This window comes from Eimeria tenella, genomic scaffold, assembly GCF_000499545.2.
Source record: "Eimeria tenella Houghton genomic scaffold, Eth_scaff66, whole genome shotgun sequence".
Lineage (NCBI taxonomy): Eukaryota > Apicomplexa > Conoidasida > Eucoccidiorida > Eimeriidae > Eimeria > Eimeria tenella.
In genome coordinates this window covers 153,940-178,917 of record NW_013543434.1, presented here as the reverse complement: position 1 = coordinate 178,917, position 24,978 = coordinate 153,940, and the positions used below count along the sequence as shown (strand labels likewise).

The window sequence follows — 24,978 nt, the reverse complement described above, 5'->3', positions numbered from 1 at the left end:
GGAGCGAGGGGTCAAAATCCTCTTTCCCAGTCGCGCTTTTCGAGCGGAGGCTTCCCTTCACATATTCACTGAAGAATTTAACCCAATGTCCAGTTCACTCCATAGGCAAACAATAAAACTTTTCATTAGTAGGACAATCGATTCCGGAGTTTGTCGCTGCTCTCGTATTCCACGTGACTTTATTGCGCTCACCATCGGGTCGCCGTGAGCTCTGATATTCTTGCCATCCTTGAACCGCTACTAGCAAAACGAGTTGCTCTGACTATTTGTCGCATAACGCATCGGGCCTAGGCAGAGTAGTATGAAAGGCTACTCCGCCGCGGCCCTTGTTTGATAATTCCCTTCATTTTGGTGCACTGGATCAGTTCACTTCGTAGCTGCCCTCACTACTTTTATCATTAGTGGGGATGGCAAGCTTTCGGATATTTTGGGCCCATGAAGTGCGTTGCACGATACATGCGCGGCGCATTCGAGCATTAACCGAAGGGCGCGTTGTAGCTTCCACAGGATAGTGATGTCGCTTTTCCCAGCCTTCTAGCATTGTCTAGCGGCAGGCCTTCTGCTCACTAGTTCATGTTCGCTGAGTGCCTCTACTACTTTAGACGAGTACTCAATGCACGTTTACAGCTGAGCACACGCGGGCTCACAACATAACTGTTATGCAGACTCTCAATGCACACCACGTTGTAGACAGACGCGTCGGAGTAATGAATGCTTTTTGTTTTCACTGTTGACAAAAGTGGCAGTGCGGGCAAGCGCACTTTCCTGCTTGAAACTGTCAGGATCAACTATCCCGAAGAGCCCGTTGTGGAGGTCACGCCCCACTGCAGTCCTGAAACAAGATTCCTTAAATCTGCCCTTCTCGCACCTTTCATGCATTCGGCAGGCAATAATCTCACGGCGTTTTTCGTAACCATTTTCCAGAGGCATGAGGACGATACGGATGACAGCGGCTACGGCCACACAGCCGTGTGGCCTTTAGTCGACTTCGACGTCAAAGTGTATTTTTGGCTGCAAACGGAAAGCTGCTTGACGTTCCCGCTCCAATCCTTCACCGTCGTTCGTAAAACTGATTACCACAGACATAAAATACGTTTACACGAGTCGGAGGCCGTCAACTGGGGGAGTGTTTCCGCAGCCTTCAGAGCACAAGCTTTACTAAGCAACGCTAAGTCCAGTGTGCTAATGGCCTCACCCGAAGATCAGCTGAATCGGTCCGGCGTTATAGCGCGAATAACCCTGAAGGTTGCCGCTTCCACGCAAGCGTAGTAAACTGGCTATGGACAGAGACGGCCGAAGTGAGATGCCCAGCCATGTACGGCTCTGCAAGCGCACACGTCGCTGGCGGGTGATACTTTTAATTTAGATTTGTAAAGCAGTCATCTATTGAAAAACATATTCAAGTGTATGCGGACAGTTACAATAAGTTGACAATACGTTGACAAATACGTCAGCGAACAGGAAGTTTCGTTTGTTGAACAGAGCCGATGGGACCTGTGTGACAAAACTTCCACTCCACGAAACACTGTAATATTCTTTTGAAACATACCTGCTGCTGACGGAGCAACGAAGCAAGCGTTGACCTGGAAAAGCCCAGCGTTATAGCCGAGAAGTCCCTAGCAGCTTTTTGAAGGAGGAGCATATGAATATCAAACAAGGAAGTGCAGAGGCTGTGGCAAAGCCAGGCATCCCGACCAGACCTAACCGATGCCTCAGAGATATCTGAGAGACTTGGCTGCCACAGCGAGTTACCAGGCACTGCCTGACTCTCAGAAACTGCATTTTTGAACTTCTTAGCCATTTTTACGGCGACAGGGGGTAGTAATTCTGTCAACTGTTCGTCCATTGCAGTTAGCACCTGAGAAGCCAAGGCATTCACAGTGTGCGAATAGTTAATGAGCTCCATGTGTATAGACTTCAGATTAAGGCTTGCCCCGCAAGCTGAGAGTTAGCCAGCAGCGCTTCATGAATGCTCTGCATATTGTATTAGCTATGAAAACAAATGCATGAAAGACCTTTTTAACGATGCCTGGAGTGTGTGATCCGAAGGCACGTGCATCTTTCTGTAATGCAGCTACTAGCTCTGCCCGGAGCCTCAATCGCGCGCTGTTCTCTATGTGCAGAGCTTTCCTGAATTGCACAAGCCAAGCAGTGCCTACGTTCGTACCAATTTCCGCAGATTCACATCAATAAAAGTAGCGGCAAAACGCAGACTCTAATTCATATACTTTACGAAACTGCGACGAGCAGTTTCATAAAGCGTATGAGACCGCACCTGAGGTACAGAATACGAAGCTCCTTTTCCAACGAACGCAGCAGCTCGTTGCGCTGTGTCTCCCGCTCCGGGGAAAGCTGAAAACAACACATACTACTGGATCAGCTGGCATGGAAACTGTTGTGGCCTCTGCTATATCCATCACGAGTGCGGTTCACCGAGGCTCCTTCCTACCTGGCATCGCCGGGTTTGGTAGTCGTATAGCGCCAGTGCTTCTGAAAGAATGTTTTGAACTGTAGCGCCAAACGATTTGGATGCTATATCCTGTTCCGCCTGGTATCGAAGCTCACACAATCGTCCCTGAACAGCGACAAGGGTAAAAACTGCAAATCAAGGCGTTTGTTCACCCAAGGGCACATGGGGTACCTTCTTTTTCTTCATTATTCAGGGCAAGTTCTATTCGCTGGGCGGCGAGAGCGCACCTTGACGAATGCCAATGATCGCCTAAAAGCCGCTGCGCTTGTAGTACAGGCGAGTGCACACCCAGCAAATTCCGTGGAGCTCGGAGGAGCAGAATCGGGTTGTCTAGTCAGTAAATTCTCTATTGCGTCTGCAGAAATTTAGATCAGCACCAAGGATTCAATGACACAAGCAGCAATGCAAATCGCTTTCTCTAATGCCGTCGCTACAAGCATAAGCTTTCCGCAGCCCTAAATATGGAGGAAAAAAGAACCTAATCGCGTTCAACGGAAAAACCAAGCTCTGGGCCTGTACCTGCAATTTGTGTCTGTGAGGTATTCCGGGGCACAATTCCTCGCAACACGGAATCCAAGACGTCTCGAGTAGCCTCTCCACCTCCATGCAGTTGCAAGCCTATTACACTTACTTTGACTGCAGGACCGACAACGAACCCGCAGCATGCCCCGTACGGAGCACTGTCTGCAGTACTCGAAGGTATCAGTACAATCACACTGTGGGCCACTTCAGAGCTACAGGTCAGTAAAGAAGAGGGCTGCGCCTCGTATCACTATTCCGTCCATGCTTACCATCAGCGGTTCCAAGGTGACGCCGAACTTCGGCGGCAATTGCATCTTCGCATGATGGAGATACCGGCATCTGCAATGCATAATCCAGCACATGGAATGATGTTTTCACGCGCTTCCCTGCTTAAAATAAAAAAGAAGACATTGGTTCCGCCCAAATTTCGCAGCGCTAGCTGGGAATTAAACTTAAAAGCTTGCGATGGCGAAAAGTTGCTCGTGAATGGCACGAATTCAGAGAGTTACTGGTACTCAAGAAACTCAGTACGCCATTCAACAGTCACATCCGTTCCCCAGTGCTTCGCTCTAACAAGCTTAACGAGAAGCGCTCTAGGCTCTCACTTCGGTGAGAATGACAACACGAGGCAACCGCTGGGGGCGGCCTGTCTCAAGAGCCAGTTGGTGCGAACTGTCACGAGGGTGGGTGGAGAACTGTCCGCTTTCACCATTTCGGCGAACTCTGTTCTCCTCTAGTAGCTGCCGCATTGTATACAGGAGTTTTGAAATGTGCTCTGGGAGACAAGCCTGGCGATTCGCGGGCTCAGTTTCATTCGCAGACGATGGTCGAATGCTATGCGAAGTTTGACGGGGGACCGCAGTCATATCTGCATCCTCACCCGCGACTGCTGTATCCCCGAGACACAAGAATTCCCCTAAAGGTCGAACCCCCTGAGTGTCATGTGACCATGGCTTGAAAAGCCGCCCCTCGTGTAAAAGAGATATTAACAAGACATCTGCAGCCTCTATGGCCGCCAGCGCAACAGCTTGAGTGAAGTTCCCTCCTGTCAAAACATCCATGTTCTTTGAAGATACCCTTGAGACCTCAGTGCCATCAGAAATCTTTTTTGCAGCAGTTGCAAGGGGAAGGTCTTCTGTGGAGCTATTACCGCTCGGACCCTCAGTGGCAGACAGTCCGTGGAATAGAGCTCCTGCCTTGTTTTTCTGACTGGTGTAAGGATCCTCTTCCTTCTTTCCTTCCTTTTTGGCGTGATTCCACTGCCCACTACCAATATTTGATGGCACTTCAAGAGTCAGAAGCACGGCGCCAGCTGGGAGCCTGTCGAGTCCGACGCCTGAAATTAGGGTAAAGCAGCGTATCTTTATGACGGTAAATTTTGGATCAGCGAGCATGCGTCTTGCTGCAAACACCTGCAGTACTGTGACTACTACGCAGTCAAGACTTAGATCTAGTGGAGCTCGGGCACAAAATCTATTTGAGGCAATGCACAGCTGGCACCAAAAAGGGTCCCAAGGCCCTTCAAGTGCCTGCTCACAACTCCTCTGCTCACCTGAATCAAGAGCAACATCATCCTTTTTTTCTGTGCCTCCGAAATGCCTCAGTGCACAACCCAGCAGCGTCCGTATGGCGGGACGCTGGAGAGGGCTACTGAGAGCTATCACGAAAGGAGCGGGGACTTCCCGGTTCTTGTTCGTATACGGTGCTCTCGTAGTCCGTAATACGTTCTGCAACAAACTTCTGGCATTTCCGAAAATTTTAGCGCTCCCATCAGCCCCTATGCTTCTCAGTGCCTGCGAAGAAAACGTTTAGCGTATTCCTAGGGGGTAGCCTGTTCCGTAAAGTGGATCGGCGCCAACTAAAGGGAGATGCAACCGTCCGCAGAAGGGAACTCGCATTTTGCGCACCTCACAGTACGGCAGTGCGGCTAAGGGAGGCGGAGAAGGAGGATCCTACGTAGAAAGCACAAGTGGCGCACTGACAGTTTGTCGATTAACAGAGGCTATTTCCAAGCGGCGTTCAAACGTTTGCGTCTGAAGTAGCGTAAATAGACTCACGTGCTGTACTATTTGCACGCCATCTGCTCCCCATAAGCACATAACAAAACCGAGGAACACCCAGAAGAAATCCATGGCTTCGTGAGCACATTTGCCCGCCTTCTCCTGAAAACAGTGGTACGATTCTGCCGTTTGCTGGTGCAAACAGGGAAACAATGCAGAATAAGCGGTCCAGCAAGTGCTTGAATGATCTTGCCCGTCGCAGTACCCCGCGAAAAGCGCAATGCAGCTCTCCCATGTATAACTCAAACAACGACAGAAATCCCGCAAATAGTAGCACACGGAGAAACGCGTTGCGTCGACTCAGAGCTGCCCCTCTTGACCACGATGTGCACGTGGTTGTATAATAATGCTTTGCAATCGCACTGTTGATCTCGGCAGTCTCGCGATACAAAGTTGGTCGTCCCGTCCTAAGGTAACACGCCCGCTGTGTAAATGTACACGTAAGTAACAGGGTGTATATGAACAAATACGTCTAATCCGGCACTAACGGATCATCAGGAAGTTGCGTAAAAGTTGGCTCCACAGGGGCACAATGTAATGCCGATTGCGCTGCCTCATGCTCAGTAACCCCTTAACACCACTTCCCTACACAAAACCATCAGCTGATTAGTTAAGATGGGAAGGTTTTATTGGATACGACAGCCCTCATGATAGGTAGACAATACCTCAAAGGGCTTAGCAGCCCCAGGTACCGAGTCTCCGCCAGCCCCAAACATTGCCACCGCCACAGCAGCATTGCCACAACCCCCCGAAACACATAGGATTTCGCACTATTATAATGGAATTAGTATGCATACAGTGCAGTATTCCCTTCCTTTGCAAGTTTTACGCGTAGTGTGGTGCTAATTGCTTCAGTTCGCGTCAGCCCCCAGGTCAAGGATCTGCTACTGGCGTTGTACCGCAGAAATCAGCGAGAAGAGACCACGAAACTCAAAGGTATAGCGTGATCCCAGTGTATAAGAGGAGTTGGTGGGCAGATTCCCCAACGACATACAGCGTCTTCTCTGCTACCACCTTAGCAGAGCAGCTTGTGCACGTTCGATGCTAACACAACAACGAGGTCCTAGGTACCGCGACATTCAGCAAACAGAGGAAAAGTATGAAGAGCTCAATCACAAAGGCAGACAGCTGGCGCCAAAGCCAATGGTGCCCTAGAGAGGAACGACAAAAGGAAAAGCAATGAGACCAGAAGGCTAGTGCCACAAGTTAGACTTAGGGGCTCTGTCGTGAGCCTAAGCACCGATGCCAGCCAAGCGTGTTCTCCGAAACAGTGAGTGCACCTTGTGTGCAAGCATGAGAACTGTTGCCGCTCAGCTGGGTATGCAGGGACTTGATTGAAGCTTCGACAGTTCCTAACGGGGCAAAACGCAAATGTTTCAAAAGAGTTCCATCTCTGAGTGCACAGGTTACGGCACCTCGCACCAATTTTCGAACAAGAGAAGCAACTCTAAAACAGATGAACTGCGGAGAGGTTATTTAACATAATACAAAAGTCTCTTCAATGACACAGAGCTGCTCCCCATACTACCCTTCGTGTATGAAAGGCAGGGTAGGCAAGACCTTAGACTCCCATGAATTTTGGTGTCAAGTCATGGGTCCTTTAGTCTCTGCAATGCAATGTACGCGATGCAAACTACACACCACCTTACCTACACAAGCTAGGCTTGCTGACATTCTGCGAGAGAAAAGGATCACTGAGGCCTCTGTCTTTGTGGGCCAAACCGACATGGCAATCTATGCCTTAGTTCCTTGTGCCAGTAGTTAACAAAAGCCTTCCTGCTGCTTGCAAAGCAAGAAGTGTTTGCCTTTAGTCCCGCCCGCGTTCCTGTGTATCACTATACCCGAAACAAGTGAGGCATCACCCTGTAGAGGCCCTCAGGTCCCTCCCTCTTAGCAACACGCATGTGTCGGGGCACTGAGCAGGAGAACTGGCAGTTTTAAACAGAGATGGGCTCTATCATCCATGGCCTTGTGCCCGGCATTCAACGACTGGGATGCGCTATTTGAAATCTACCGGGGGACCACCGTCGCTGGTGTTAAGGAATTTAGTCCAGATTGGGGTCTCCGTCTGCTGTTTTCAGCACATTTTATCTTGCAGCACTAAAGTATAAGCTAGTCATAAATCACTGCTTTTTGTCCTGCGAACGCTAGATTCTGGACTATGTACGTACCCCCGTTTACGAAGCTTTCAAAGACCACCCGTGGGTTCGTACAGGTAGATTGCATTGGTAGATACGAAGTCAAATGACTGCTTTGCTTCGTCCTGTTGTAGCTTGTGACTTAGTGCACTCTTAGTCGTCCGTATAAACAAATTTTCTTGAAACTGAAAGGACAAACTTGCTGCAAACTGGACCGTTCCCTGACAGCAATGCTACTAGTATCCCAAGAGTGGGCATCTCCTACCTGTTCAAAAGCGCGGCGTCTTCGCTGTTTCCTAGGCAAAGGGTCCTGCTGAATGTGTGAAATAGCTGTCCAAGACGTGGATGATTTTATCGCCACGCAAAGTTGCAAGCGTGGGCTGCAGCGCCACAGTCTCTTCTTGCCATCGCTCGATAGTATGTGCGGAGAGGCGGATTTACTGTGTCCTCGTGCGCATCGCCAACACCGTGCACATGTGGTAGGAGTATTCAAAATATCGCCTTTTATGGTGCTACATCCGTAGCGTTGCTGTAACCTCGGCACTGTGTTGCTTCGATGAGGAAGAGTCTTAAGGAGCCCCTTTGTGTCGACTATCAGACAACTGGCCAGGAAAGATGTGGCAGTACTATTTGTGTCTACGCACGATTTCTCTCCTCTAGGTAGCCTTAATAATGCTTTTGAGGTTATATTAAGCGCCTATCCTCGCTCAACCTCATCGATCCCTGGCAGCTAAGGGATACCGTTTAGTTTGAAATTGTTTTGCAAACTGGTCAGTGTTACTGCATCTGCAAGCCAGCTTCCTTTATTGTGCATGTAGGCAGGACTAGCTTGCCATTCTCGGCACGTGAGCCTGTTTCCACTCTCACCAACTCCTGCATGTATTGTTGCATGACTTCTCCGCCATTACTGTCACACGGCCTTTGTCTCTCGTTAGAAAAAAACGCGCTGATTCCGAATAGATTTCGTAGCCTTTTGTCTCTGAGAGGTACAAGCTTTGGGAATTAGGCGAAACACGGCGTAGCGCTCTTTGACGCGAGAAGATCCGGTCTGTCTTCGCAGAGTAAGACTTTCGCAGTTCGCCTCATCCTGGGGCCACAGTCGTGGATGCCATCTGCTAACACTGGGATTTCACCGGTCAGATGAATGCATCGGCGTGCGGGTACTGAGAGAGTGGGGAAGACTTGCTCTGCTTTTTATGCTGCATTTCGTTTAGTGTAACTCAACGGACGTGCTTGGCAGCAGATTGGCCTTCGATGACCTAGTCTCTGGCTACCGCATTTTCGCGTGTTGTCATGACTGCTAATGGAGAGCACTACATGGCGCCGACTAGTGCGTTGCCACTGGGAGAGAATAGCCTGAACTGGTTGAGAGGCACGGCAACGCGCTGCGCAGCGGCAACCAACTTTGACGCATGCCTTAGAATGCTTGCGGGGCTGGACAATACACCAGCGCCGCCAGTAAACCTTCACAAAGAGGATGAAAGTACCTACGGAGAGGCGGAGCATATTCTGTCAGGAAGGCACGCAGGATCCCATAGTAGCAGAACAGAACCGGCGGCAGGGCGCAGTTTGGACGTTGGACAGACTGCAGATGTTTCAGAACATTTGCAGAATGCCGTGGCATATTTCACGGTATTATCCGTGAGGAGTCAGTCCCCGTAGAACGGTTTTGCCGTTGTCTGTCTGGTTCAACGCCCTCTCAACAGGGCTAGGCGGACCTTGAGAGCAAGTCAAGCTCCGATACATGTATAGGGGTTTGTTCTCGTTTTGATACGAAGGAGGCTCTAAATTCTTCACTAAAAACGTATAACATTGTTCTTATTGAGATTTAACTACTGAAGAAGGGAACGCTTTCCATTCTCCCCGGGTGTGATGAATGCAATAGTGGCGTTGTCAGCCCCACACTCTGATCCATAGTGTGCTGCAGAGCATTCAAATCCAACCCTTTGAAATTGAATTTCCTTGTACAGAGCAAACATACTTTGCGCCCTTGTCTGTATTAATTCAATGTGTACTATCTCATAAAGGCTGTTTGCAGACAACGCTGTAGTGCACTTTGCACAACACGTAAAGTCTACCGAACGCGCCTTCTTGCTCGTTTGCATCATGAGATACGCTATACAGTTTAGTCCATACATCCTGGGTTTTATTCCCTTGGGAAAGTGCTCTTATCCCTGCGGCTGGTTTGTTCTCTTGAGCCGGATCACCAATTCGGTAAGTTGGACAACGAGATAGCGCGCCAACCACCACATGAGAAACTCTAGAAGGAGAGACTATCCTTGATTTTGGTAGCACGGAAGGGAAATATAAGGATATGGTCATTAGACTTAGCGGATTTCGGGCGGTCCTTTGCACCAGGCCCCTCTCGATGGATTTCTTTCCGCCCGTCCTTAAGTCGTCCCCGGCGAGCACTCCGCGTTTGGTAGGAAAGGCTACCAGCCCTCAATCAACAGGTGCACCTTTTGAAATACCGAGGAGAAACCCATCCAGGGACGCACAGGCAACCTAGCACATGCTGTTGCAAAAGCTGCCTCCGGGTGCATCGCAGCACAACACCGAGGCCGCCCACCACACCCTGGCAACAAGCAACTGCGACTGCGTTCTTACGGCCTCGCCCACCTGCGCAACTCTTGCCGACTCCCCTTCGCGCAGCCGTGACCCAGGTGGCGCCCACGGTTGCTTCATGGACACTTACGGGTCCAAACCACCGCAGTTCCACGCACCCAAAAAAAGGGGAACAGACCTATCTGACTATGCAGAGTGCGGCCTGTTGTCCTGCTGTTGTGTTGAAGAATGGCTAATAAGCCAGAGTTACGACGTGTCAGCACTACATGGGGCAGAGAGGGAACACCTTCGGGCCTCCTCGGCTCTACAGTGGCAAATAATATCTGTTACGCTCTGCAACTCGGAATAACAATATATTTGGCCACAACGCTGTAGCCCTTCCGCTAGAAGCCGTCCATCCCACCCTAGAGATGCATGTCAACAATTATCAAGAGCCTCCAGGCAGCTGCGCATCCTGAGCTTATGGCTTCGGATTGAGCTAAATTGATTGAGACTTGGGACCTGAAATATCTATCACGCTAATTGCCTCTCGATGTGCTCCTTGTCATGCTCAAAGGCGCGTAAAGCGTTGACTGTCTCGGCGGCATGCGCAGTTTGGAGGGATTCTTCCTGAAGCACGTACACTAGCCTGCCTTGTTGCTGGTGTATAATCAAGAACAAGCACAACATCTTCAGGACCCTCTCAAACCGACGCAAATTTTGAGTGGCTCACTGCTGTTGTGCCGCGGAGAGCGCCACCATACGTCCATCTATGCTAGAGTTCGAGAACGAACAGCAGGCAGAGCTCCCATGGTCAAAAACCCCGCTGGGCTGCCTCTCTTTCCACAGAAGCAAAGAAATCGTCTGCTGAGAAGCAATCTCCCGCATCGCCTGCTTTCGTAGCGGTGGCTGAATTACGGGGCTTCCTCTTTGCCTCTGAGCCCGTTGCACCTGTGCCCTCACTCCCTGCCAATTCCGGTGGTGCGGCTCCTCCCTGGAGACGCATACCGGCTTTAGAGCATTTACTACGGTGTGAATTGTTTGGCAAGTTAGGAAAGGATCTGAATAGCTCGCCGGTGTTACTTGGATTCACAGATGCTCCGGGATGCACACGAGACGCCCTGCTCTCGGTTGAGCTGCCCTGGACTTTCTGGACCACTGCGTGACTCTCAAGTCTGGAAACGACGCCCCTGGTGCCGTCACTTCCGCCAGAACTTCGAGAAAAACTCGGTGTTTCGAAATCTGGTGTGGTCTCCCATATATCTGCAGGAATATCTGTGTCGTCACCTGAGGCGTGGGCCACAACTTCTTTTAACAGCAATATCGGTAACCAGCCACGTTAGCTAATGTTCGTGAAATAACTCAGAAGAGAGCAAATGAATGGACATAAGAAGTTGCACCTTTCCAGGGGTCAGCAAGTTAAAAAGCTCAGAAACGGCAGGGATTCCTGGCTTGGTGACTAAGTGACGACAATAACTGTCCGCACCCCATGAGTTGATGGGCTCGCGTGCATCTTTAAACTCATCAGTTGACCGGCTGGGAGGAGCACTGGAGTACGGAGCTTCAGGTGCCTGAGGAGCATGTGCAGAAGTACGAAGGGGGTTACTGCCAGCTTCTGTAGGCACGTTGCCTGCGCTGTTCTGGCGGGGGCCGCCGCTGTCCCTGTTCTTGTGGAGGGCACCCTTTGTCGAATCGTCCCCACGTTTGCTGAATCCTGCAAAAGAGCACGAGCAACTGAAGCTTATACCAGCCACTATGCACGACCGTTAGTTTCTACCGGGTAGAATTAAGGTCGCGTCGTTAAGCTCTAGACTGCCCATGCCCCATCTGCATACCTAGTACGACCCCAAGGCTCTTAACTGTCGTTAGCCAACCGTCCGCAGATTTGCAATTATCTCTGTCGTGCCGAAATGGCTGCTCTGCCTCTGAACAATCGCCACTTGCCCACACGCCATGACATTTCTGGTATGCCGCAGCAAACAAATCCAACGCAGCCAAACAATTAGGTGAGCAACGAGAAAACCAGCCGGTGCTTACCCGCTTGCGTTAAGTGTGCCGATAGTTGCTGCTTCTCTTCCGCCCTCGCTTTTGCTGCATCCGTGAGGGCATGGATACAAACCGGAGCTGCGGCTACAACAGCCGGCGAGGGCGACAAGAAACACGCAGGCGCGACAGCAAGCAAAGTCACCAAACCTGCTAAGGGTAGAAATTGGGCGCAGTAAACACATGCCTGCAAGAAAAGTCACAGAAGAATAAGAAAAAAAAAGAGTCTCAGCAGTGGTCCACTCCTCGGCGACTTCGCCAAAGTGCAACCTGCCGACTATGTGTGTGGCTCTGATGCTTAGGAAAAAGCGGTTCTTGCCTCCAACCCAGCGAGTCGAACACTATCTTCGGGATCTCGAAGAGATGTAGAAAGGATATCCACTAGCAAACTAGGATGACCACGCGCCCCGCGGTCATGCATATTGGTTGCAGCCGCAGCCGCAGCGCCGACAGCCTCAAGCCGAACTCCCCCTGCAGCGTCTCGCAGGCGTTGTTCAAGCAGAACAAATACAGAGGAGGTCTGCAGCACCGGAAAATCCAAAAAGGCAAGCCGTCGCCTTGGCGGCGCATAGATGCTTTTGTCCCGGGAGCAACTAGCAAGCATTAGCTGGTCTACTGCGCTGGTTTGTTTTTCTTCTTGTCGGTAAGTCTCAGTAAGCCACCTACCTGCGAAGCATCACGCGGCAAGCGCGATACATAGAGAGACAATATCCGTGCAGTGAATGCCCTTATAGGAGGAGCGGAATCTTCAAGGCCAACAATTAGGGGCTCCCAAGTCCGCCCAAAAAAAGAGTCCGGTAGCAAACTCTGCACTGCAGGTAGCTGTGATAGCAGAGTGAATCTGATGCAACACAAAGGCACAGGCTCTGAGCGACTGATAAGGCAAACTGGCCCTTCAAAAGCCACAATGAACATGCAGACTGACCGAATAGCTCTGTCTGAGCTGTCGAATGCATGCGCCAGAACTTCTGAGAAGAGCTGTAATGGTAATGCGGCATCGTCATCCGTGGAGCTGCTGCTTTTGCAGGTTTGCAAGCATCCTAAAGTCGAAAGAGGTGTAACCATAGACATGATGCACTTAAGAATGCTGCAGTGATATGCTGATGCGCTGCTGTTCATGAGCAACAGCGCCAATTCAGGAAGCAGCAAGTGCAAGGCCAAGCCAGAAGATATCTGCTGCTGATGAAGGGCTGCGGGCAACTGCTGCTCAAAAAAAGCTTCCTTGTCCACATGGGTCTTGACGGGAAAAGTCCGGATAAATGTTAGAAACTGGCAACAAGCATCGCCTAGGACACAGCACTCAGGCATCGGAACGGGCGACTTGCCTCCAACACCATTCTGTGCCAGAAAACAAACCAGCAAGAACGTGTCACCAGTACAAACATCATTCTGCAGATAAACAAAGAATTTCAAAACCATTGTTTCGTTCGGCAGTGCAGCAGCTACTTTCATAAACGGCACGCCTCATGAAACTGGTGCTAACAGGTGCGCAAAATATCGAGATCTTATGAAAAAGCGACCAAAATTGCTGTCATTTGTCTTACTACTTGACAGCAACCGTATACATTGGGACAAACTCGCAAATAGCCAGAAATGTGAAATCACGGAGCGCGTGCCTGCGAAACATGCGTCTCCTCCATCAATCAGTTTGGAGAGTGGCGTTGCGCCGCCCCGTGAGTCAAGTATCTTCTGCATCAGCTGTTGTAAAGGAGGCTCCAGTCCATGCACTGCTTTACGGAAAGATGTATCATTAATGCCCAGAGAAACGCCGCATGAATTTCCACCAGTGCCACTACGCCGCAGAAGGCGAGCTGAATTATAGGGATCCCGGCGAATGTCTTGCCACCAGGCAAACAATGAGCAAAGCCCCCACCTAAGGAACGGAATACAGGACAGCATACACAGCAACGCCATCTGTTGAATGTGCTTGATCGAGAGTGCAGCATAGTCGCTGTTCAGCGAAGGCTTACTTTGGCATATGTCTCTCAACAGTACCAACAGCCACGAAGACGCAAACGTGCATAACATCAGTGCTCCAGCAACGCTCTGTTAGATGTCATGCACCAATGCTTCCTCACACGGTGATGCAACTTTTCAATCCTAACCTGTCAAGAATGTCGGGGCGAGATCCTGATGAAGGCCTTGGTGGTTCCCATCCCTGAGATGCGCTGGCGCTGGAAAGAACTTCCGTGTAGAAGCTTGGCCAACTTACCTCCTCCAAAGGGCGTGTCAGTACAAACGAGCTTAGCTTCCACTTCCCTAAAGATCAAACAAAAGCGTACCTATTCAGTACTTAGTCCAGCATCAACGTCCAGTTCTGCCACTACACAAATAAGAAACTTCTAGACACTGATGAGACATTGACCCTATTCTGGAGCTTTTCGGGCCAATGGAACACAGGATTGTACCTTGTCGGCGCTTAATGGGTTCCTTTGTTATTTTCAAGCCTTACCATGCGGCGTGACGAATACAGAAAAAGGGGAAACTTCTCCATGGGCAAGCCTGCACTGGTCGTTCAGGAAGGAGAGGCCTTCTGCTAACTCGAGAAGGTTCCAGCATGATTTCCCTGCCAACTCAGCTGCAGCGGCAGCTGCAGCCTCTGCCTTACGTGTAGAGTCTGACAGTGTACCATTGACACCACTGGGAGGGTCACTTGTTTGTTGATGAGGCAGTGATGATGGGCGTTTAGCAGCTAAGTCTTGCTGCTGCTTTTGCAGCTGGATCAGATGTGCAACGTGGACGAGGGAAAAACAGCATTCCGTCACTATGTAAAGGGCATTGTTTGTTTCATAAGTGCCGAGCACTTTGAGTAGGTTGGGGTGGAGCAGTGTCTTGCATTTCGCGAGATGGTTTCTCGCCCGGTCGAATGCGCGCTGGGACACTGATCCGCTGCCTCTGGAAGGGGGCGACTGCTGTTTGTCACGTTTCAGCGCAAATACAGAAACCTGAGCCGCGCTACCAGGATTAAGCAAGGCATCCAAAATTGGGCGCTGTCCACTGGCGCCATCTACAGCACTATTGGGGGCAAGCTTTGTGCTCGTCGCAGAAAGCTGTACAAATCCACCAGGAAGCTCAAAGCTATAAGGTACCGCAGATCCCAGTGTATAGGGGAAGTTAGCGGGCAGATCCCCCCACGACGAGATGCTTTTCCACAGAGACTGCAGCATCTCCCCTGCTGCAGGTGATGGAGCGCCCGCTTCAATGGGACGGCCTCCAGCTCCGTGGAGCAGCCTTCCTGCCGCGATCCTATGGTGAACGCAAACAAAATATCATGTATCTCCATCGATCTGCACGCCGCACGATGCGACATTCGAACAGGCTCACTGTCTGCCTAGTGAATCATACACAATGATACTGCTGCTGAGGGGCCCCCAGGGGCCCCCTCGGTAGCCAGGGGCCCGGAGTTGACAGGCAGCACTCATGTTAAGGCAAAATTTCCACAAAAAGAGGAAATCCAGGTTAATAATTGACGCAAGCGGGGAAAGTTTGGTATTTCATCATTTGATTTTGGTCCCAAACATCCCTGAAAACGACGAGGAGCCATTCGACTGACTGGAGAGGCTTACTATTCTCAAACAAGCTACGTAGGAGCAACATGGCTTATATATGTTACGAAGACTCTCTCTGTGACGCACAAGCAATCACCTCCTTTATCTTTTGTGGCATCAACGAAGGCGTTTAGTTGTGTGGTACGATTTTTGACAAAAATGTCACCGAGCTCGGCGGAGGCTCCCGCCTTTCGGATTACATTGCGTGATACACTGATGACGGAACTATAAACTGCCTAAACAAATTAGGAACTTGTAAACAAATCGGAAGCAATGGGCATTTAAGATCTCTCGCAGCGGTTGGTTGTCCAGCTACTGTCGCCACGTAAAGCCCAAACCGAAGCCCCCTGCACAGGATGCAATTGGACAAGCTAGCATGAAGCAAGAAAGAGCCTCTTTATTAGCTGATGGATGGGCGGGCCCGATTTGTTCCCAAATGTGTGCTCTCACTATCATGACTGAGGAGCGTGTTGCACGTTCACGTGTCAGAAACATGCGCAACGTTGTCAACTACCAGGGATTAGACACCGTTACTATTGCTTGCGACAACTGCCTCCCGTGTATCCAAACTAATCCAGTGACGCCATGGGGGGCCACGGAATTCTCTGCGCTTGATCATGAGGTGGGCTTTCACCGAATTCGCACGGCTGACGGAACGCCGTGTAACACTGCACTTTGCCCAGTCTTCGGGCTTCCCGAGTACAAGGTTGTGCAGCTTCAGGGGTTCCCCTGCGGCCTTTGAAGCTAGTACTTACACGTATCTACAACCTTTGCGTGGCTAGGCTATCACTGCCCACCTTGACGACACCCTGACGTCCAGCTCAGGTCTTCCCTTATATGTTAAACTTCTGAAGAAGGTGCCTAGCATCTTTGTCAAACATCGACTATATCTCAAGCCTTGCAAGCTCATCTTTGCTCAACAGAAGCTCACCTCGGCTACATAATCAGCTCTGAGGTTATAAAGCCTGTCGTTATTGTGGCGTAGCTAGCGCCGCTGCCTAAGCACACACGTTTACAACAGTTTCCCCTTACTATGGGCAGCTTCCGCATGATCATGGGTCCTGACTGTGCGGACGCTGCTCGTCCGGCCGGCCGCATTTTTCTAGATAATACGTCGCGCTAAATGCGCTAAGACGATCAAGCAGGAAGGTTGCGACTGCAGCCGCCATCCTTACGTAAGGGGGGAACCTCCTAACGGGTTTCTCCATGTGATAATTTAGGCGAATACACTACTCCTTCAGCCTCAGATGCTGCATGCACAAAATTAATTGTTTTACTAGATCTTTTTTGGGCGCCCCTCGCAGTCTTTTCAGTCGTCCAATGTGGCTTCCTCTGTCCTTACCTCGTGTGTAGGGCGGGGTCTGTTGTGCCCCATCAGTCAGACAAATGCACCAACCACGAACTTTTCCAGTTACAACAGTGCATTGTAGACTTTCCATCACGCTACATCAGCTTTCATTGGTAAAATTTGTGTCAGCTTTCACATTAAACAGCGTACTGAGGCATACGTGCCGAAGGCCCAATCTTTTTTTGTTAGCCTATACACGCAGAAGCCCGCCGAGACGTCTGCCAATGTGAACCCTCCTCAGTCACCTCTGGAGATCTGACCTGACATGGCCGGAAAAGGCAACTAATTTTTGCTGTTTAGGACAGCGCTTCGGTTCTCTGGAAGGCTAGTCTATAGTCTCCAAAGCTGCTGCAGCTCCAAATCAGCGCCATGCGGGTCAAAAGAACGCTAACGCTATGGTGATGGAATCAAGCTCTGCATGTGGGACTATGGAACAGTAAGATTAACGAGTCATGAAGATGCGGTGCAGCCATTTCCGTGCTCCAGAATCGGTAGAAGCAGGCGCCACTGTCAACTAATATAATGTACACGAAACATCTGAAGGAAGCGGTGTTATTGTTTCGATCCGTCATTACGGAAGTTCGATTTACCAAAATTAGTCAAGTAGGCAACGACCACCCCACATTAGGCAACAACTTGCGTGATTTTGGAGGATAAATCCTTGTGGCATTCAACCAGGATTCTTCCTTCTCCACATTTTTTTCACGCTGTGAGGATTAGAATTTGCACATGCGTGCATCATTTTGCTAAGGGCCCCCCTTCAATGGGCCACTAGTCTTGAACAACCCCACCAGGAGTGGGTCTCCTGCCAGAGCTGCTACCAGCGATATTCCTCGAAACGATGTGCAAAGGAAATTCCGGAAATATATTTCTATTGTGCAGATGCTTCTGCGAATTTGTTATGCACTGCGCTCCCAAGTAACGGCAGAATCATCACGTCCCTGCCTCCTTGCCTTGAAATGACCTACGCGTCGGCATACAATGGATGGCTTTCTGAACTTACACATAGTGGGATTCGATGTAAGGCGAAAATTGAAATTGTTGAAAGTCGAGAGTCGCCCATGGAATGACGACGCGATACTTGCACAGTGCATTTTCCTCTGCTAGACCGAGTTGTGTCACAAGGTGCCATCTGCAATGCGACACCCGCACATACATGGAGGGCAATTGCCAGTGCAGAATGAGAAGGCGGCGCATTTCTCCGCTCTTGTACGATGTAGTGTCGAGGAGGCAGAACAATGGCTCTCTCGCAGCTGCGGCTCCATGGAAGCAGCTTTGGATGAATATCTCACCCGACAGAGATCTTTGAAGCGACAGAAGGCATCTTCAGACTCACCTCATCCAGAAGGCCTCGCAGAGTTTGCGTCGCGAAGAGGTGAAGAAATCACCCAGAATCAATTAAAGGCCAGGACAGCGAAAGCTGAAGCCTTTAGTAAGAGAAATATGAACTCGGCTTTGATAAGCGGAGCTGCAACAAGTCCTGAAGCAGCTACTCGAAGCCAAGTAGTTGTGATAGATCTAGCCGATGAAACGGAAGATGAGGAAGCAACAGCAGCTGATGAACCTCTCAGACGCAGTCCGAGCACCTCACCCGGTGAGGTACTTTTTTTGAGCGAGATGCAATGGGAAATGGAAAGGAATAGGAATAAAATACATTTGCTGTTCGCTGACCCAGTGTTAATGATATGCCTGAGACTATTGGTAGGTATTTTCTGCCCGATGCTCCTAAAGTGCCCAATTTGTTGATGTTCTCCCTGCTCAGGCAAGTCGAAGAGGAAAAACTACGACATTGCTAAGTTACCACCGTCTGTTTCCTTCAATGAGCCTCTAGCCCGTGATGTTAACAGTCTTCCTAGCGATTTCTCTTTCTTTGTGGGGGAATGTGTGGCGAGCGGAACAGTCACGAGTGGCACAATCAGCAAGCTGAGCCTCACAGTGAGCCCCTGGATCGTTCAAAAGATTTTCCTTCCCACACATGCATATTGAAGCAGAAGTTTCTCTTCACTCCTCGCAGTGATGGCAGCAAACTAAAGAGACCAAGAACAGTTCCACGCGATTATTATTTGGGCTGAACAAGACAAGCAGCATGTCTATGCACTTTTGTGTCAGGATCCCTTGAGTTTGATGGTGGAGATACGACTGCCGCATACACAAAAAGTGGGGGCGCAACAAGCCTTCCGCAAGGTCAAAGCATCAAATAGAGGGTACAGAATTGTCTATATACACCTTGACGATCCGGTCCTCTTGGAACACCAGAAACATCTGGTACAGCGGGGACTTCGCGATCGAGACCTCGGGCTGCACGCACACACAGGAGCCCTTCCATCAGATGCATTGCAGGGCCTTATAGGAGGATTGGGCTCTAGGGTATGTAGCCCGCTTGTGGGGCTAGACTTTCATAATCTGTTGTCCAGTATATCTGAGCAGACGACTTTCCTGCGCCTTCTGATCGACGGGCGGGAGGCTGCACGTTTTGACCGAGAAGTGGCCAGCTCCTTGGCCGCTTTGTTACTAGTGGGGGCCGTAAAAGTAAGGCTGTGATGCTACCGCATATGCTGGCGTGTGCTGTTATTTCTTCTGTACATCCCGTTTATCATCAGTAAATTTGGGGGCAGGTGACACTGGTTAACTGTTGACCTGTGTTTGTGGGACCCTTCAGGTCAATGTGTGCTGGCTGCCAGACAGACTTCCTCCCCGCCGCCTCGCGGTTAACAGCAGTATTGCTGTTCGAATGACTGTGCAGATGACCGTGCAGGCACTACGTCTGAGTGCGCTTATGCAAAGGTACTAATGGCTGTAGATTCCATCTTCCTGGCTATGGAGGCCTGCCATTGCACTTCGTAGTGTACACGAGAGGCTCCTGCCTCTCGTGTATACATTTTCAGTCAAGATCATCGCTTTGTCTTCAGTGGAGGAATGAGATGGCTTTGTCACGTTTCTGTTTTCTTGGCGCAGAGGGGATTCATGCCTGAATCAAGTTCTCTTCCAAGCTCTTATGGGTCAGGCACTTTCGGCACTCATACGACTTGTGGACTTGCAGCCTGTAGGTCCCTCTTCAACTCCTCGAGAAAATGAAACAAAGGCAACAGTTGGTCCTAGTGAAGACATGAAGCTCAGCGCGATTCTGGGAGATATCAGAGCGCGCAAGAGAACCCGAGAGTTTTGCCAAGGCGAAAGCGACACAGAAGAAGCAACAGAAAGCTGTATGGAAAATACCCGCTGTGCAGCTGCGCAGGCGAAAGAGGGATGTGAGCAGAGCCATCAGGGCATCATGCATGACAGTGATGACGATGAAGCTGCGGAGAAAAGCAGTGTCCTCTGCCAGTTGGTTTTGGGAGAGGGGGCCGTGGAAGATCACAAGCACCGTGAGCGAAAGTGTATACCCCGTCTGGGTGCTCTGTACCCTCCAGCGAGTGTTTTTGTTTCCCGTCTTCGCCCATATCAAGCCCAGGGCGTTTGGTGGATGCTGCGGTGCGAATCTGAGCAAAGCATCGACCTGGAAGACTCACAGGAACAGCTTGACCCTCTGTGGAGGAAGTACATCCTTCCTTTCCGTACCGCCCATCAGTTTCCCTGTGACTCAGCACAATGTGATCACCTGTTGCCCATGGTAACTACACGGCTCTCAAAAACTGCGGCTGTGTTTGTTCCGCGGTATCTTTACGTGAACACAAGCTCAGGCCTTGTTTCAATAGAGAAACCCAACACGACGGGTCGAGTGAAAGGTGGTATTCTGGCTGATTGCATGGGCCTAGGAAAGACTGTGCAGGTCCTTGCCCTCATTGCCGTCAGCTTGTTTCAAGAGAGAGACCCTAGGGGTGCTGCTGCATGGTTAGCAACATCAACAAGCAATGCGCGTGAAGAGGAAAGGGCGTCTTCGAAATCACGTCATGCAAAGTCCGTGAGAAGCCCAAACGAGCCCTCAGAAGTTCAAACTGCGGGAGCAGATATATCTCCAGCGTCGCCGCCTTTAGTACGCAACGACTCATTGGTCCCTCCATCACCGGTCTCTATAAGTTCTGATGGAGACATTGGAGGCAAGAGTACAGATGAGCCTGCTACAAAGTTGAAGCGAAACGGTTTGCTGGCCCCGAATCCTCTAGTTTTGCAGCGCACGCTGCGGCGAGATAAAGAAAAACTGCTGCAGGGAGGAACGCTCATAGTCGTGCCTTTGTCGCTTATTGGACAGTGGCATTCAGAGGTGGAGAGGCACCTGGCAAGAGGAGTGGCGACAGTGCTGCAGTACTACGGCCCAGCTCGTCCACGCGATCCTAAAGTGCTTGCTGCACACACAATTGTTCTGACCAGCTACCAGACATTGGCTTCGGACTTTCGTCACCTAGCGAAACGCGCGTTTGTAGAGGTGGCAGATAGGGATGGTGGTCCACACTCAGCTTTGAAATCGGATTCAGGATGCGTTGCAGCGAGCCCCATAGCAAGCATCCGTTTTCGGCGGGTGATTCTGGACGAGGGTCACGCCATAAAGAACACGGCTTCACTGGTTAACCGTGCATGCAATGCTGTCAAGGCGGATTCACGGTAACGCACCACAGTTGCCCCTGCAATGTGTCGGCTAGTTCGCACCAACTCAAAGACAAATCCTTAGCAACGCCGCATGCGGTTCTTCCGATTGTGAGGCCCTTTGGTGTTTTTCAGTTGGATACTTACCGGGACACCACTGCAAAATGATCTTGGGGACGCTTTTGCCCTCGTTCAGTTCCTCCGTGTTTCCCCTATGGGCGATCGGCGTTGGTGGGAGGCGAAAGTGACTCAACCAATGGAAAAAGGTGAGACGATGCGTCTGGCAGACTTGGATACAGCGAATGGCCCGTCATACGTTATACTGAAGTTGGTAGGTGGTGTATACTTTGCTGCAGGGATGGTGCGAGCGGCAATTGATATAGTGCGCAGCATCTTAGTTCCTTTGATGCTCCGACGGCAAGGAGATCAGGCAGGAGAAGACGGAAAACCAATTTTGCCGCTCCCTCCGCTTACGGTTCATACATTTAAACTGCAACTTACCTATGAGGAGCGTCTCTTTTACCAGGTCGGCGGGCCTTCTTAGTGCCAGCTTCATCGCACTTCTAGTTTTTGCAATCGAAGGCCGTGCATGCCATTCGTAATGATGACTTCATTCTTGCTACGGGACTTCAGAGCGCCGACGCTGAATTATTGGGCGTGCCTGTGTGGCCAGACTGTTTTCGAACACACCAAGGCGAAGTTTGATCAGCTTGTACAGAGTGGGCAAGTCCTGCAGCATTACACACATGTCCTCCAATTCCTCCTAAGGCTGCGCCAGGCATGCAATCATCCGTTACTTCCATCTTATCGTGAAGAACAACGACGCCAGCAGTTTATTGACGCGGTACGACCCGTTCAAGAAATTTCGGCATACCGCAGCAAGGACACTTTAACTGGGCAGCATCACATACCTTCGGTGAGACTGAACACGTTCCAGTTGTCATGCGCTGATCATAATCACCGTATAGGCATGACAATGTACAACGAAAGGCACTTGTTATTTTGAGTGTTCGCTGAAGCAGCCACATTTTTTGCACGTCCTTGGATTTGCTTTCAAAGCGCTAGCTGCCACGCTTCAAAGGGCAATTTTTCTGTTTTTGCGCTGATTTGGTCTTGCCTTGATACGTCACAGTCCTCCTATTCTTGTTCTGATCCGGTTTTAAGAAGGTACATTCAAGATGCGTTGGACGGCAAACTGGAAAATTGTCCGGTCTGCCATGAGCCGCCACGCGACGCAGTGGTACTAACAACATGCTGGCATTCGCTATGTGTCAGCTGTGTGTCACTGCTGGAGAACAGTAGCGACGGCACACCAGCTGCGTGCCCAACATGCAACAAGAAGTTTCTTAATCAGAACATCCGGCTGCTGCCAGCAGGGTCAAACGCCACTGTACAGAGGTGGAAGCAGGTCGTCCTAAGGAAGCATCGTGAGTTGATCGCGGCTGCTGAAGCTAGAAAGGTACCTAAAGGCGGTGGGACGGAAGTTCCATCATCAGACGGGTCACTTCTGAAACGGGGAATGTGTTTAGCATGTACTGCGTCTGGAGCGTTCCCTGTGGAAAGCCTGGAGACGGATTCAAAGGCACTTCTTGGAAAACCTGAAGAGCTTCTTCAGGATGTCCCTGACGATGCCTTTTTCTTTAGCACAAAAATACGGCTGCTTCTAGCGCTGCTCGAGGCTGATGTTGCGGCGGGAAGGTCCTGCGTCATTTTTTCTCAGTGGACGTCAATGCTTGACCTCCTGGAAATGGCATTTGCACATGCGGAGGCCGTTCGCGGCATTTCGCAGACTCATTTGTCGAACACTACAACAGAGATGGATGCGGATGATGATGTTATTGAGATGGGTGTCACCTTCACGAGGACAGGGCCAGCAAAAACCAAAGTTGGCGGCCTCCACACTAAGAAAGAAGGCGCACGTTTGGGATGCAAGCCTGAAGCTAGACGAAATGTTTCAGCCAACCGGTTGTACAACTACCGTCGAATTGATGGAACACTAGGCCTGGAGGCAAGACAGCGCGCAGTCAAGTGGTTCTTAGGTGGTGAGTCACCTCTGGGGACTACAGAAGACACGTCTACTGCAGACTTAACCGAGACTGAAGAGGGACCGTTTATGGGTCAATGCAGTCTGAAGCCCTTCAGCTGCATGAACGACTTAGCTGAGGCTTCACGTCGTGTAGCCATCCCTGCGTCATCCCGACATGGCACTGAGACAGCCTTGGGACACCAGACTGATTCTTCTTCCCCTCCAGGACACGGAAAGATACTCTTGTTGTCTTTAAAGACAGGAAACGTAGGACTTAACCTTGTCAAGGCAACTCGCTGCTACATTGTCGATGGCTGGTGGAATCCTCAAGTGGAAAAACAGGCAATGCGGCGCCTCTGGCGGTATGGACAGGCAAGCTGCTTTCTCACATTTAGCCCTTTTAGCCTGCAAATCGTCTTGCTTGAAGAGTTTGATTCTACGCACCAATTAGTTCGTCATATTGTCTGCGTCTAGCTTGGAGATGCGAACTACGAGCTTGTCTTCCACAGTATCGGTGTGCGCCATCCTCTTAATATGCTGTCTTTTGGTACAAGCTCTTGCGTTGGCAGGATCAACCTGTTTCAGTGTTTCGTTTTGTCTGTGCCCGGACGGTGGAGGAACGAATGGAAGAACTGATCGAGTGGAAAGGTCGCCTTTCACGTAGCACGCTCCGCTCTGGTGATGTGGAGTGCTCGGCAGATATAGAAAGCGGAGATGAAGATAACAAGCGAAGAGGAAGACTATCGCTACAGGATCTTAAAAAGCTTTTTGAAGGTTGGGATGCAGATTTGGCTGCTCCCGAAGCCTCCTGCTGTTAACGTTTTGTCGTCCGCACATACGGCAAACTCCTGTACAGATGCGTACCTCTGGGGTTTTTGCTCTCCAACCAGTTGTTTTTAGCATACTTTTAGGTCCGTCAAGGAGTGAATACTTCTCTCTGAGCATTCGGATGCTTCACAGTTAGCATTCCGGCAACTATGTCGTACTTCACCTTAGCAAATGTGTCACAAGCTAGCGAGCTATTTATTGTGTAGTCCAGTACTTGCTTGATTTTAAGTGTTTGGCTATTGTGCAGAACCGCCCACGACTTGTCTCCTGTACTGGACAGACCTCCTACTGCACATGAATTCGCTGTTTAAAATGCTGTCCTCACGCAAGCAACGATCGAAGCCGATTCTTTAACCAGCAACGAGCTCTGGCGAGAGCGTAAATTGCTTTGGCGCTTGGGGGAGATACTTTGGCAAGGGCTACTCTACTTCGTGCTTTGTGTACTGCTGCTGATACACAGGAGCATCTTCTCGAAATTTCGTGCTAGAAGAAACTCTAACAGTAAATTTCCGTCAAGAGTTCAGTTGACTGTAGCAAATGAGGCGCCACTACGTCATTGTAGAATAGGGTCAACAAGCTACCAATTTGGATATACAAGGGCAGTCGAACAACGCCGCTGTGTGAGACGAAGGCAAGTTCATCCTAAAGAAGTTTAGGCTACGGGGGAATGCAATGCGTTCACACTTCATTGGGTACGAGTACAGGCAGTGTTCATGTAACGATGGTCCTCATGGACATTGTATGGAGTCGTTGGGAGTGAGATGGCGACATTAGGAAACTGGTTGATCCTACCAGTACCCATACGCTTCGCTTGACAATTGCGCCGTGCATTTCTAAGCAAAACCTTTTTTACGGTGAAGCTGCCAATGGCCCATTCATAAGAGCTACAGTGTATTCAATGGTTCCTTTTTACAGAGATAACCATGATAA

At 50.3% G+C, this 24,978-nt stretch overlaps 4 protein-coding genes across 4 annotated transcripts; 2 read left to right on the top strand and 2 right to left on the bottom strand.

Moving 5' to 3' along the window:
• Positions 1-978: 978 nt before the first annotated feature.
• ETH_00006925 (uncharacterized protein) lies at positions 979-4,386 on the bottom strand (the record flags this gene model as incomplete). Its single annotated transcript, XM_013377911.1, has 10 exons — positions 979-1,069; positions 1,196-1,323; positions 1,550-1,858; positions 2,016-2,130; positions 2,276-2,352; positions 2,450-2,575; positions 2,698-2,825; positions 2,990-3,106; positions 3,262-3,331; positions 3,598-4,386. 10 exons carry the CDS (start codon positions 4,384-4,386, stop codon positions 979-981), a joined length of 1,950 nt encoding a protein of 649 aa, XP_013233365.1.
• A 5,316-nt stretch (positions 4,387-9,702) lies between these two features.
• On the top strand, positions 9,703-10,104 carry ETH_00006920 (uncharacterized protein; the record flags this gene model as incomplete). Its single annotated transcript, XM_013377910.1, has 1 exon — positions 9,703-10,104. One exon carries the CDS (start codon positions 9,703-9,705, stop codon positions 10,102-10,104), a length of 402 nt encoding a protein of 133 aa, XP_013233364.1.
• Positions 10,105-10,548: 444 nt separating this feature from the next.
• On the bottom strand, positions 10,549-14,944 carry ETH_00006915 (SCY kinase (incomplete catalytic triad), putative; the record flags this gene model as incomplete). The annotated part of the gene is made up of 10 exons (XM_013377909.1): positions 10,549-11,021; positions 11,221-11,448; positions 11,570-11,659; positions 11,772-11,964; positions 12,229-12,297; positions 12,444-12,618; positions 12,703-13,063; positions 13,394-13,650; positions 13,883-14,036; positions 14,230-14,944. 10 exons carry the CDS (start codon positions 14,942-14,944, stop codon positions 10,549-10,551), a joined length of 2,715 nt encoding a protein of 904 aa, XP_013233363.1.
• Positions 14,945-17,810: 2,866 nt separating this feature from the next.
• On the top strand, positions 17,811-24,359 carry ETH_00006910 (DNA repair protein, putative; the record flags this gene model as incomplete). Its single annotated transcript, XM_013377908.1, has 10 exons — positions 17,811-18,267; positions 18,436-18,608; positions 18,783-19,202; positions 19,333-19,457; positions 19,629-21,212; positions 21,330-21,460; positions 21,551-21,720; positions 21,868-22,110; positions 22,327-23,582; positions 24,296-24,359. 10 exons carry the CDS (start codon positions 17,811-17,813, stop codon positions 24,357-24,359), a joined length of 4,623 nt encoding a protein of 1,540 aa, XP_013233362.1.
• Between the last annotated feature and the right edge of the window lie 619 nt (positions 24,360-24,978).